Below are 15,021 nucleotides of genomic sequence, written 5' to 3'. Positions count from 1 at the left end.
CTCGTATCGCTGAATTTCACAGGAAGTGTAAGACCCGTAATTTCACAGTTTATTTTGTGTAAGGAAAATAAATATTGGATAAAAGTTTTAGGGTTTTTGTTTAAGTCGTTTTGTATGTATCGTTGGAATAACGACATTTTTGGCTGAGTTTAAGTCTGTTTTGTGCTCGTGCGCTGAAAAGGCACAGACTTTTGGGCTGTAATCCTCTTTTATGTATGAGAAGGTTTATGCAAATTCAGAATGACGAGTTTTGGATTATTCTCGCTTTTGGAAAAACGAGTAGAAATTTTACCCGCCGACGTAAAATTTTACGGTTTCTGAATTCAGTAAATTTTGGGTGGAAGTTTTATATATCTGCGCGAGTTAGGATATGTCCTGAGAATAATTTTCGAGAGTGTGGAAGAAAATTACAGTCGCGGAAAAAGATTCGGCGATAAGTTTTGGAATTATTTTAAGACGGACTTCCGTTCCGTAAGTTTTCTGTTTTTACGAATTTTGCTCGTCGCGGCGCGCGAGAGCTGTGGGGCGTGAGAGAAAATATCTAGATATTTGTTAAAGTAAAATGGATGGCTAGGATTGGCCTAGGGTTTTGTCTTTTGATCCAATGGCTAAGATGGAGCAAGATCACTTTGTCATAGGATTGTTTGGTAGACTTTTAACTTAGAAAAAAATTGCAAAGCGTCTTCTCTTCCTCTCATAAGCCGCCCACCTCTCTCTCTCACTCACCTCACCATTGATTTTTCATTTCTCATCCATTCAAGCTTGGATTTGTCTTGTTGGATCAAGGAACTTGCAAGGAAATCACTCCTCTTAAGGTAACTCACCTTCTCCATGCTTTTGTCTAGCTAAAAGTCATGATTTCTAGAATAATTTTAGAGTTTGTCATGACTTGTTCTTGAGTGAAATTTTCTAGAATAAGTTTTGGGTGTTTGTGGTTCTAGGGAAGTGTTTAGGAGTAGTTTATAAGCTTGTTTAAGCTTGGCACATGTTGGTTTCCATGGTGATTAAAACTTTCATGAAATCTTTTGTTAGGGTTTGAAAAATTGATTTAAAATGCTCATAACTTTGAAAACTTGTGTTGTGCTTTTATTTTTGGTGTTGTTTATGAACATTGTAGGGAAATGGATGTTAGAAAATGGCTTTGATTTTGTGAAACAAGGAAAAATATTTTTGGTGTGTGTTCTTGAGGACTTTATGAACAAATTTTTAGAAATCCTTGTTTTGACCCTCAAAATGAATTAGTTGATCATTTCCATAGGCTTGTGAACTATTAGAGGCTTGCTATGTATTGGCATTGGAAAAATTTGGGTGTGGTTCACATTTTCAAAACTTTTGGTCATGAGAAATTTCGGAAAAGTGTGGTAGAGGTTTCAAAATTGGTTAGGGCTTTGAGGGAGGCACAATTGTGGCCTAGGGTGAATTACCATGCAAAATTTTTTGGGTAAAAAATGGTTTTGGTGTTGTATGTGTGTTAAAGAACCAAAAATTGAATTTTTGTAATTTGAGGCTTTGCCCGGAAATTTTTTTGGGGCTTGGATTAGTGACTCGGGGGTATTATGGGATATTACCATGCCCTCGGAAGCGAAATATTTTGAGCGGAAGGGCCACTTTGTTTTTCAATGGCCGAACCTAGCTTGTGTGGGGGGGGGGGAAATTTATGAAATTTTTCTAAGTCCACAATTTTGTGAAAAATGAGCATGCTTTGATGAAATGATCATAGGTGGGTCAAAGTTTGATTATAGGATTGTATTTGGAAAGAAAAACTTGAAACTTGCGACGCAAGAAAAACTCGATTATTTTGTCGAGATATTTTCGTAAAATTTTTAGGTTGTTTTCAAGTGTTTTGGTAGTGTATGAAAGTGTCCTTTGAAGTTTAAAACCTTAGAGAGCAATGGTATGCTTTGAAAACGAAAATGTGTTGTTTTGTGAAAAATAGTGTATTTAACTTCGGGAATTTTTAATCACTATGGGGAGGACTCGGAAATAATATCCGAGAGTGTTAGGAAGTGTCTTAGACACCTCTAGACCTTTGTGGATAGGTTTAGTTTCGATAAGATAATTTGGGAGAAACTTATTCATTGTCCGCTCGTTATTTTTAGGAAACGTGAAACGGTAGATAGTGTGAAACGTTGTGGTTTTTGGTTGGAAGCATTGCCGAGGTAAGGGCACCTTTTTATTTCCGTCAATAGCATTAGGGTATGCTTGTGGTTATGTTTGTTTTGGTTCCATGCTTGTGTGCTTGGTTGTTTTCGATGTTATTTGTCTTACGTATATGTGGGAAATATATGTGTTGACATGTGGATATGAATATGTGTATGTTTGTTGCATTAGTATATGTAGGGACGTATGCTCATGCAAACATTGTCGGTATTTGATCTGAGTGATTGTACCGGGTGATACTTCCGCCTTTAACGGAGACGGTATTTGATCTGAGTGATTGTACCGCCGTTAACGGAGCCGGTATTTGATCTGAGTGATTGTACTCCAGAGTATCCACCAATTGAGTTGGCATTTGATCTGAGTGATTGTGCCGGGTGTAATCCACCTTTTTCCGGAAATCATGCATGTAACGATCCTGTGACGGGGTGTTACCGTGGCGATCCTGTGACGGGGTGCCACACTCATTCATTAGAGGTTTGCATTAGGCTATGTGCGCACTTTATTTATTATGCGTGTGTTGAGGAAAATGATAAGTGTTTAGCCGCTTTCTATTTGGTATTTGGTATTTGTATTTCCTGTTTCCAGATGGTGACCCTTGCTTTGTATGTGATAAATGAACGGGTTATCCCCCACCTTAGATGACGGAGAGCCTAGCGAGACTGTGGGTCATGCGGATGGCGAGGACTTCGTGGACTATCCCGGAGTGTAGGGAGTAGCGCTTGTTAGGCTACATTTTGGTAGGCTTAGGGCCTAGTTTGTATTTTGGATGACTGTATGTCTTATACATTATACTCAGACATGTTTAGTGCCTTTTGGCCTTGTGATATATTCGGTTCATAACTCGTGTCTTTTGGTTGATGAACTTAATGTATCCGCTGTATGTAAATTATTCAGGTACACACTTTGCTTCGAGGAAGCCCTGTAATATAATGTGTTGATGTTATATTTATTTTCTATTGAATGACGAATTGCCGAGATAGCTGCGGGCGTTCACGCGCGCCATTTTATTTAAGCGTGTTGGTTTTAAAAAAAAATAATAATACCCGTTTTTATGCTTTGAAAAACGGGGTGTTACATTTTGGTATCAGAGCTCGGCAGTAGATCTTCAAAGGGAAAGTGTGTACTTGAGTTAACAGTCTGAGGTCAGTCAGTTAAGATTAGAGTCGCGTCGGTTTAGCGAATCGTTAGTGGGTAGTAGTGAGTCTTGTTTGCTAGTTAGTAGTGCATTAACTCGTTTCGTTAATGTGTGTCTTCAACCAACCATACCGTAGCTACTTTAATCCTTATATGTTGGATGTGGAAAATTCTGTGGAATTGGAAAAGGATTTGATTAAAAGATTTGGTTTTTCAGGAAACATGCCTCCAAGACGGGCACCTGCTGCTCCTGTTACCGAAGATGATCGGGTTGAGCGTATGGCTAACTCGATGAATGTGATGGCGGCTGCCATAACAGCTCAGACTAATGCAAAGACCCAAAGAGATTTGGAGAAGCGCGAAAGGGAAGTCCATGCTGCGGGGACTCGTGTTCTTACAAGTTTCAACCATCAGAATCCTCCAAGGTTCCGTGGTGACGGAGGACCTGCTGCTGCTGATTTATGGCTTCAGGCCATTGAGAAAATTTTGGGGGCTATCCATTGCCCGGAAGGAGAAATGGTGAACTTGGCCACCTACCAATTGCTAGGGGATGCTGAATATTGGTGGGGCAACACCAGTCTGCTAATGGAAGCTGCATTTGAGGAATTCTCATGGGAGAATTTCAAGAGAAAATTTCTAGCCAAATATTTTCTGGAAACAGCTAGGGAGAGGTACGGGGAAGAATTCCTGAAACTGACTCAGGGAGGTTTGAACGTCGAGGCCTATGCCAAGAAGTTTGAATCGTTGTCTCGACACTTCCGTTTCTTCAGGGATGGCATAGATGAGTCATACATGTGTCGTCGATTTCAAGGAGGGCTGAGGTACGAACTGCAAGATGCAGTGGTGCCGTTGGGGATTCGACAGTTCCAGGTGCTTGTGGAGAAGTGCCAAGAGATAGAGGACATGAGGAATAAAAGGGTAAATCGTCAGGGGAGTTTTGGTGCTGGGGGACCTAGCCGTCCCAGTCATCAGAGTCAGAATCGAGGAGGACGTGGGACTAGGCCTTACAACCGCCCACAGAATAATCGTGGACCACAAAATTCTGGAAACCAAGGAACCCGAGGAAACCAAGTTAGAGAGAAGCAGACTTGCTATAAGTGTGGTGAAGAGGGGCACTATGCTAATGAGTGCGGGAATCCAGGAACTGCGTCAGTATGTTTCAATTGTCGGAAGCCGGGCCATTTTGCTAAAGATTGCCGTGCTCCAAAAGCGGCGCCGTCAGAGAATGCAACACAAGGAGCTCGACCCACCGCCAAAGGATGTGTCTACTGTATGGGCACAGAAGTGAGTGGTCAGGCTAGCAATGCTATTCATGAGGACTGTCAGATAGCAGGTAACTCTTTGACTGCTTTGATTGTTACCGGAGCAACCCACTCCTTTATATCTTTGGATTGTGCAAATCGCTTGAAATTGCTTGTTTCTCCGCTGCCGTTTGATTTGAATGTTTCTACTCCTGCTAGAGATTTGGTAGTTAATACAGCATGTTTACATTGTTTGGTGATGATTCATGTAACGACCCAAAATTTAGTATTCGTTATTTAATTATTTTATTATGCGAGGGCGTGATTTATAATTAAATTATTAAGCGGCGAATAATCCTTTAGCGAGAACGTAAGTTAATGAGCGAGAAGTTATGTTGTTTGGGCCTTTGGGCGTGGAATAGGCATTGGGCCTAAGCCAAGTGGGCTTTGATCCATGAGAATAGAGAGAGCTATAAGTAGCAAGTCAAACCAATGAATAGTCCCATAAGTTGCAATTCTTGAGAAAGAGCAAGAGGAGGAGCTCATGAGGGAGAGGGAGAGCTCGTGGGAGAGAAAGAGAAGAGCAAGCTTGTGGATTCGTCGAGCTAAGGTACGAGAGTTAGATTACATATTCGTGAGTGATTCGGAAGAGGGGAGGATGTCGATTCCTCCATTCCCAAACTCTTTCCACTCTATTTTCTTGTGGGTTTTGTGGGTGATTTTCTTAATGGAAAATGGATTCTTTTGATCCTAACATGTGTAGTGAACTCATGGTAGATGAGGTAAACAACTTTGGGGAGTTGAAAATGGGAATATGTAGATGTTTGATCAATGATTTGCATGTTTATGCAACTTTGCTTATTTTGCAAGAAATTGGCATGATTTTGATTGTTTGATGTATTTGGATGTTTGGAAGGGATGATTAATGTTCCTTGATACCATATATGCTTGAATTAGCTGTTTATAAGAATTTATAACATGTCTAGATGGATTTTTGAGTGGATTCAAGGTTAAACCGCCTTAGAAACTCAAGAACAGATATTTCTGGTGTAGTTCGCTACGGGTTCGCTACGGCTTCGCTTAGCGAATAAGTTCGCTACCTGTTCGCTACAAGCTCGCTACCTGTTCGCCATGTACCTGCAACCCTCTGATGTAGTTCGCTACGGGTTCGCTACGGGTTCGCTACGGATTCGCTACGGGTTCGCTACGGGTTCGCTACGGATTCGCTTAGCGAACAGCACTGTGACAGCAACTTTTTGATAATTGTTTTAAGTGCAATTAGGCACTTGTAACATGGTTTAAGGGTATCCTTACATGTTTGTTGATACATGTTGATGTTGTTAATGCTTATTGTTAATCGTTATATGATTCGCACGCGTATGCAATGACTTGTAGTTCAAGTGACTATGTTTATGTTTTAGCATTAATTTGCAATGTTAAGGAAATGATGTGTGTTTTATGACATAAGTGTAAATGAAACTTTATGTGTATAAAAATGGTTATGCAGATAATTATCATGTGAATAATTATGATTTGAGTGATAGGATATTGTGTTATCCTAATGTGTTAGATGTTGGAATTGTGTTTCCGCATCAGTGAATGAATAGCTTCGAGCTAGATAGCGTCATGTATTTGATGTGTTTAAAAGTAATCATGCATTCATGAATAATTGTGTTATGGGAATCATGTGAATTCCAATAATTGATGAAAATGGACTATGTTTATGAAAAGTGGCCGAAGATGGGATTATGTTATCCGAGATCTGGAGCCCATATCCAAACATGATATAAAACTGTGTGACTCCTCTTTATGGGAGAGATGGTTGATGATAACCATATCCTACATGATATAAAACTGTTATTGAGCTTATCCAAGGGAGATAAGGTGGTTCGGTAAGTTCCGACGCATCCAACAAGATGTAAAACTGGGTTCATCTTAAATGGGGTGAATAGCAGCATCCAACAAGATGTAAAACTGGGTTCATCTTAAATGGGGTGAATAGCAGCATCCAACATGATGTAAAACTGGTTTGGTCCACCATTGGTGAGACGCTTATCCTGCATGATGTAAAACTGCAGATGTAGAGTCCGTGCATGACTATAATCTGAACAGTCCGTACATGACTATAATCTGAACAGTCCGTCATGACTGAAATCTGAACAACGTGGAAATGGTACCACATGCATTAGTCGTGTCTAGGGATGACATGACATTGGATAATTGGCATTAGATGCATTAGGGTAAATGCACATGTATTTGATAATTGTTATGTGACATTATCTGATTGGATTGTAATGTGTTTTCCGTATGTGTTAAGCTTTGGTATTTACTAATTGTTTAATACTGTGATTGTTGCCATGTCTTGGTATATGAGTAGAGTCCGTCATGACTATAAAATGAACAAGTGTAGAGTCCGTCATGACTATAAAATGAACAAGTGTAGAGTCCGTCATGACTATAAAATGTACACTTTGGTAGTGTCCGAGAAGACGTGAAACTATATGATTGGTGTGTTTGTAAATGAATGATTAATTGGTAGTCGTATTCGACGATGTATGTGCGTGAGTTAGAAATGTATGATAGCGTGTGAAGTGTGTAGTATACTACTCACACTTATATTTATGTTTATGTTTTCTAACTCTCTGCTTTGTGTTAATTGCTGGACCTTTGGGGGTCCAGGTTGACAGGTTATGTGTTAGCCTCGTCCGAGTGCAATGGTGAAGCTCTGCTCTGATTGAGACACGGGAAAAAGGGGTTTTTATATGTATATGCATGTAGTCCTCTTAGTATACTCTGTTGGTCTTAAGCTTTCATTTGAAAAGTATCCGTTTTGTATAACTAATAACGTATCGTTCGATGCGAGGTTTTGTTTTTAGTTCATTCGAATATTCTACTAGATAAATGTATTAGTATTATCTTTGAATGAAGTTTGTGATATTCAAACCAGCGCTTTATAAATCAGATTTTCAATTTTTCCGCTGCGTATTTTCGAAAAAGATTTTATAAAGGCAGAGTTAATTAAATAACGGGTTTGGGTGTTACAAAGTGGTATCAGAGCAGGTCGTCTTCGGACTGTGAGGTTATGTGTCAATCAGAGCCGGTCTGTGCAGTCAGATCGAGTGAGCGTGTGTGCCAGTTGTGTCTGTCTTTTCTTGTTGTGTGTACTTGATGCGATTGATACTTATCATTGTTATAAGTTATCAAGTCAAGTAGTGGTTGAGTATTTTTATGCTTAAGTTTTAAAAATTTGTGTGGTTTGAACTTTTGGTTTGTAGATGCTTATTGCTAACAGTTGATGATCCAGCATGATGTAAAACTGCATGTGATGAAGATTTTGTTGAAAATATAAGATTATTTTCTTTTGAGTAAGTGAAAATGAATTTTTCACAAGAGTGAGAAAGGAGTAGGATGTAAGTAGATCCTAATGTGTGTTGTTATATGTTTGTTTATAACATGTGGTAGATTGATTACTAGTACTTAGTGTGGTTCTTTAATTGAACTATGTGAATGTATTCTCATGATGAGAACTTGTTTGAGAACATGCTATGTTTTATACATGTTTGAGTAGATGTTGTAAGTATGCGGACAAACGAAATGTAATGCATGTACTTGACTCGATGTCTTGTGTACATGGATGTTTCATTGTCTTACATATAGTTTAGTTATAAATATATGTATAGACATGTGGTAGTAATTATGTATGCTAGTTGTTACGTAGGTTGTTACGTTAGCATAGACGGGAATAGTGTGTTTATGTATTTTGCAGTGGTGTGTATGTCAAGAGGACTGCACCGGGGTTTTGAGTAGATGCTTAGATATCTTACCTTATGTTTACCCTTTGCATACGACATGTATGTGAATGCTGTCGGTATTAGATTTCTCTTGAGAGGAATATATTTGGAATCGATAGGACGGTTAGGTGCTTACACCGGATGTTCTAGTGGAAGTGTAAAGGTGGGTTTGAGATAAGTGGGGGAGAAGATTTTGTCTCTCCAAGATGTTTCGAACGCGAGAAGTAAGGACGAATAGAGATGTTCTTGAAGTGGATTGTTTAAGATTGAGTAGCATTGTTCGAAGTGGAATTCTTATTTGGAGAATATTTTGGAGGAAGTATCAGATGATCATTTCGGAGTGAGTCGGAATGAAGTTGTTTAGCCGTAGGGAGAATGTGGCCATTGGGGAACGATGGAGCAGATTGAATGTTAAGTGAACACCGTTGCTGGGAAACGGAGAAGACGTGTGCGTCGAGGGTAAGAAAACCCGATTACAATAAGTGGGACTGGTGGTGTTTCTAGCGGAACTCGTAGCAAGAATGTTCCATTGTTTGGTTGTCTTTCACTTGATGGTTCATCCTCAAAGAGGAGGAAGAGTGATAAAGATGGAAGCTTTGTTGATGAAAAGTTTTCAGAGGAATCTGATGAGAGTTGTGTTGGAATCAACAAGACGGAGATCATGGTTGTTTGGAAATCAACTTTTGATAGTAGCTGAGATTTAAATACAGAATTACTAGGTGATCAAGAAGAGCCTAGGAAGGATTTATAAAGGTTGAGTATGTTTGAACCGAGTGGTCATTTCTTGGAAAGATTTGAGAAACTAAGTGCGAAGTGTTACCTTTGGATGTTTGGGGATAAGAAAGTTAGCCTTTGGAAACGTGTCAAGCACGAGTATTAGAGAGACGTAAGAAAGTGACTTATGTCAAGTAAGAATTTGCGGAAAGGACTATCTCACACATAAGTGATTGTTGTGTTTGGAAAATGTGTATTAAGAATTTGGAAGCAATGCTCAAAGTAAGTGTCAAATGATGTTTTGTAGCAATTGGAAAAAGTTAACTATGAAATGGAAAAGTCGGTGGAGATTAGAGATGTCGGACACATCGTATCTATGGGAATAGTATAGTAATACCATGTGGGAAGGAAATAAATGATTATGGATATTTTCGTCGTGAACGGTGGGATGATAGTGAGTCGACGAGTGACTTAAGGTAATATTTTGGATAAGAATATTTCGACAGGAAATGATATCGGGAAGGTCATGTTAAGGAAGTCAGAAATTGGATAAGAGATTATTTGGAAAATAAAACAGTTATGTTGAATGTTCGACGCAATGATTTGGGGAATTGCAAGGAAAAAGAATTTGACGGTTGGATAGTATATTTTTGGCATGTGTTAAGAAATTTGAGAAGTTAGACAGCAGATGAGCGTAGGAGTTGTGCTACCGAATGAATGGTTGGAGTGAGATTCGACGCAGTTAAGAACTTATGGAATTTGAAAAGTTGTGAAGTGTGCAACGGAAGGGTCTTTCGGAGTATTTTGGGTTAAGTGGTTTTGTTTTGGAGTGGTGCTGCGAGTACCGTAAGATGTTAAGAGAAAGTTTTAAGTAGTTTGATGAGAATGGTTTATGCCATCATCACGATTGTTGACTATCTATCGACAAATCAAGGGATTAGCTGTCCTTGATCTATTGTTGATGAGTAGACGAGATTGTGTCGATTGGGATTGACTGATTTTGTCAAACTTGGTTTGGTTTGGAGTTTGTATGTTTTGTTGGTACGAATCCGGAAGAAGTGTGAATTTGAATCGGAGTTTGTGTAAGAGACCGTATCGGCTAAGGTATTATGACTAGAAAACCCGTTGGATTGAATGCAAGTTGGGAATTAGAAAATCGGATGAGGGAATTTATCCGGAGTTGTGTTTTAGTCGGGTAATTTTCGAGGGCGAAAATCTTTTAAGGGGGGTAGAGTTGTAACGACCCAAAATTTAGTATTCGTTATTTAATTATTTTATTATGCGAGGGCGTGATTTATAATTAAATTATTAAGCGGCGAATAATCATTTAGCGAGAACGTAAGTTAATGAGCGAGAAGTTATGTTGTTTGGGCCTTTGGGCGTGGAATAGGCATTGGGCCTAAGCCAAGTGGGCTTTGATCCATGAGAATAGAGAGAGCTATAAGTAGCAAGTCAAACCAATGAATAGTCCCATAAGTTGCAATTCTTGAGAAAGAGCAAGAGGAGGAGCTCATGAGGGAGAGGGAGAGCTCGTGGGAGAGAAAGAGAAGAGCAAGCTTGTGGATTCGTCGAGCTAAGGTACGAGAGTTAGATTACATATTCGTGAGTGATTCGGAAGAGGGGAGGATGTCGATTCCTCCATTCCCAAACTCTTTCCACTCTATTTTCTTGTGGGTTTTGTGGGTGATTTTCTTAATGGAAAATGGATTCTTTTGATCCTAACATGTGTAGTGAACTCATGGTAGATGAGGTAAACAACTTTGGGGAGTTGAAAATGGGAATATGTAGATGTTTGATCAATGATTTGCATGTTTATGCAACTTTGCTTATTTTGCAAGAAATTGGCATGATTTTGATTGTTTGATGTATTTGGATGTTTGGAAGGGATGATTAATGTTCCTTGATACCATATATGCTTGAATTAGCTGTTTATAAGAATTTATAACATGTCTAGATGGATTTTTGAGTGGATTCAAGGTTAAACCGCCTTAGAAACTCAAGAACAGATATTTCTGGTGTAGTTCGCTACGGGTTCGCTACGGCTTCGCTTAGCGAATAAGTTCGCTACCTGTTCGCTACAAGCTCGCTACTTGTTCGCCATGTACCTGCAACCCTCTGATGTAGTTCGCTACGGGTTCGCTACGGGTTCGCTACGGATTCGCTACGGGTTCGCTACGGGTTCGCTACGGATTCGCTTAGCGAACAGCACTGTGACAGCAACTTTTTGATAATTGTTTTAAGTGCAATTAGGCACTTGTAACATGGTTTAAGGGTATCCTTACATGTTTGTTGATACATGTTGATGTTGTTAATGCTTATTGTTAATCGTTATATGATTCGCACGCGTATGCAATGACTTGTAGTTCAAGTGACTATGTTTATGTTTTAGCATTAATTTGCAATGTTAAGGAAATGATGTGTGTTTTATGACATAAGTGTAAATGAAACTTTATGTGTATAAAAATGGTTATGCAGATAATTATCATGTGAATAATTATGATTTGAGTGATAGGATATTGTGTTATCCTAATGTGTTAGATGTTGGAATTGTGTTTCCGCATCAGTGAATGAATAGCTTCGAGCTAGATAGCGTCATGTATTTGATGTGTTTAAAAGTAATCATGCATTCATGAATAATTGTGTTATGGGAATCATGTGAATTCCAATAATTGATGAAAATGGACTATGTTTATGAAAAGTGGCCGAAGATGGGATTATGTTATCCGAGATCTGGAGCCCATATCCAAACATGATATAAAACTGTGTGACTCCTCTTTATGGGAGAGATGGTTGATGATAACCATATCCTACATGATATAAAACTGTTATTGAGCTTATCCAAGGGAGATAAGGTGGTTCGGTAAGTTCCGACGCATCCAACAAGATGTAAAACTGGGTTCATCTTAAATGGGGTGAATAGCAGCATCCAACAAGATGTAAAACTGGGTTCATCTTAAATGGGGTGAATAGCAGCATCCAACATGATGTAAAACTGGTTTGGTCCACCATTGGTGAGACGCTTATCCTGCATGATGTAAAACTGCAGATGTAGAGTCCGTGCATGACTATAATCTGAACAGTCCGTACATGACTATAATCTGAACAGTCCGTCATGACTGAAATCTGAACAACGTGGAAATGGTACCACATGCATTAGTCGTGTCTAGGGATGACATGACATTGGATAATTGGCATTAGATGCATTAGGGTAAATGCACATGTATTTGATAATTGTTATGTGACATTATCTGATTGGATTGTAATGTGTTTTCCGTATGTGTTAAGCTTTGGTATTTACTAATTGTTTAATACTGTGATTGTTGCCATGTCTTGGTATATGAGTAGAGTCCGTCATGACTATAAAATGAACAAGTGTAGAGTCCGTCATGACTATAAAATGAACAAGTGTAGAGTCCGTCATGACTATAAAATGTACACTTTGGTAGTGTCCGAGAAGACGTGAAACTATATGATTGGTGTGTTTGTAAATGAATGATTAATTGGTAGTCGTATTCGACGATGTATGTGCGTGAGTTAGAAATGTATGATAGCGTGTGAAGTGTGTAGTATACTACTCACACTTATATTTATGTTTATGTTTTCTAACTCTCTGCTTTGTGTTAATTGCTGGACCTTTGGGGGTCCAGGTTGACAGGTTATGTGTTAGCCTCGTCCGAGTGCAATGGTGAAGCTCTGCTCTGATTGAGACACGGGAAAAAGGGGTTTTTATATGTATATGCATGTAGTCCTCTTAGTATACTCTGTTGGTCTTAAGCTTTCATTTGAAAAGTATCCGTTTTGTATAACTAATAACGTATCGTTCGATGCGAGGTTTTGTTTTTAGTTCATTCGAATATTCTACTAGATAAATGTATTAGTATTATCTTTGAATGAAGTTTGTGATATTCAAACCAGCGCTTTATAAATCAGATTTTCAATTTTTCCGCTGCGTATTTTCGAAAAAGATTTTATAAAGGCAGAGTTAATTAAATAACGGGTTTGGGTGTTACAATTCAGAATAGGGATTTTCTGGTCAATTTGATATGTTTGCCCCTTAAGTCGCTCGAGATCATTCTCGGGATGGATTGGTTATCTTACCATTATGTTATTTTGGACTGTGCTCGTAAATTAGCCTTTTTCCCCGAATCGGGAGTTGCTAGATATCTGTCAGCTAATAGGCTTGTAGTAACTATGAGAAATGGGGAAACAGAGTTTATGTCATTTTCGAGTATAGAAGTCACCTCGGGCATTATTGTGGAAGATGTGCGAGTAGTTCAACAATTCCAAGACGTTTTTCCGTTGGAAATTCCAGGTTTTCCTCCGATCCGAGAAGTGGAATTTTTTATTGATTTGCATCCGGGAACCGGACCAATTTCGGAGTCTCCTTATCGAATGGCTCCAGCTGAGTTAGTCGAGTTGAAAAGTCAAATAGAAGACTTGTTGGGGAAAGGATTTATAAGGCCAAGTGTATTGCCGTGGGGAGCGCCAGTTTTGTTGGTGAAAAAGAAAGACGGAAAGTCACGTCTATGTGTAGATTACCGGAAGCTCAACAAGGTGACCATTAAGAATCGTTATCCTTTGCCACGAATTGACGATTTAATGGATCAATTGAAGGATGCGTCGGTATTTTCTAAAATTGATTTGAAGTCGGGTTACCACCAGATAAGGGTGAGGGATGAAGATGTGCAAAAAACGGCATTTCGTACGCGTTACGGACATTATGAATTTTTGGTAATGCCATTTGGAGTGACAAATGCACCCGCTATTTTTATGGACTACATGAATAGAGTATTTCATCCGTTCTTGGACAAGTTCGTCGTGGTGTTTATTGATGATATACTTGTATTTTCGAAGAGTGAAGAAGAGCACGAAGAGCATCTTCGCCTAGTTTTGCAAGTTTTGCGCGACAACAAGCTTTATGCCAATCCGTCGAAGTGTGAATTTTGGTTGGAAAAAGTGAATTTTCTCGGCCATGTTATATCAAAAGAGGGAATAGCTGTGGATCCAGCTAAGATTGATACGGTACTTTCATGGAAACAACCACAAACTGTCACCGATGTACGAAGTTTTGTGGGTTTAGCAGGTTATTATCGGAGGTTCATTGAGGGTTTTGCTAAGATTGTGGCGCCGATGACACAACTTACACGAAAAGATCAACCTTTTGCTTGGACGGACAAATGTGAAGCTAGTTTTCAACTGTTGAAGAAGCTTTTGACTACATCACCGGTGTTGGTTCTACCTCAATCCGATGAGCCGTATGAAGTTTATTGTGATGCGTCTTATCAAGGGCTTGGATGTGTGCTTATGCAACACAAGAAAGCGGTAGCTTATGCGTCACGACAATTAAAGGTGCATGAAAAGAATTATCCCACACATGATTTAGAGCTTGCGGCGGTAGTTTTTGCTTTGAAGATTTGGAGGCATTATTTGTATGGATGTACTTTTGTGGTGTTCAGTGACCATAAGAGTTTAAAGTACCTCTTCGATCAAAAAGAATTAAATATGAGGCAAAGGAGGTGGATGGAGACGCTTAAGGATTTTGACTTCACATTAGAATATCACCCCGGAAAAGCTAATGTGGTGGCAGATGCTTTGAGTAGAAAAAGTGTGTCGGCATGTTCAGCGGTAATGGCTAGTCAACATGAATTGTTGAAGATGTTTCGAGATTTGCACCTCACGGTAAAGTTTGCACCGGGCGCTTTGAAATTGGGAATGATTACTATTTCTAGTGGGTTGTTGGAAGAAATTGCAAATTGTCAAGATGATGAATTGCTTATGGCAAAGAGAGACTTGATAATTCGAGGAACGAACACCGAATTCAAAGTGGGGGCGGATAATATTTTGAGATGTAATGGAAGGGTGTGTGTGCCGGATGCTAAAAATTTGAGGAACACAATCCTTGAGGAAGCTCACAAAAGTAAATTGAGTATCCACCCCGGAGCCACTAAAATGTATCAAGACTTGAGAAAAGATTTTTGGTG

The 15,021-nt window shown here is 39.2% G+C and overlaps 1 protein-coding gene across 1 annotated transcript; it reads left to right on the top strand.

Annotated features, from left to right (window-relative positions):
* Positions 1-3,402: 3,402 nt before the first annotated feature.
* LOC123914865 lies at positions 3,403-13,098 on the top strand. The gene is made up of 2 exons (XM_045966028.1): positions 3,403-4,761; positions 13,063-13,098. Exons 1-2 carry the CDS (start codon positions 3,403-3,405, stop codon positions 13,096-13,098), a joined length of 1,395 nt encoding a protein of 464 aa, XP_045821984.1.
* The last annotated feature ends 1,923 nt before the right edge of the window (positions 13,099-15,021 follow it).

Source organism: Trifolium pratense, linkage group LG3 (assembly GCF_020283565.1).
Source record: "Trifolium pratense cultivar HEN17-A07 linkage group LG3, ARS_RC_1.1, whole genome shotgun sequence".
NCBI lineage: Eukaryota > Viridiplantae > Streptophyta > Magnoliopsida > Fabales > Fabaceae > Trifolium > Trifolium pratense.
The sequence above is the reverse complement of the archived record's forward strand: the minus strand, read 5'-3'. Positions and strand labels throughout refer to the sequence as shown.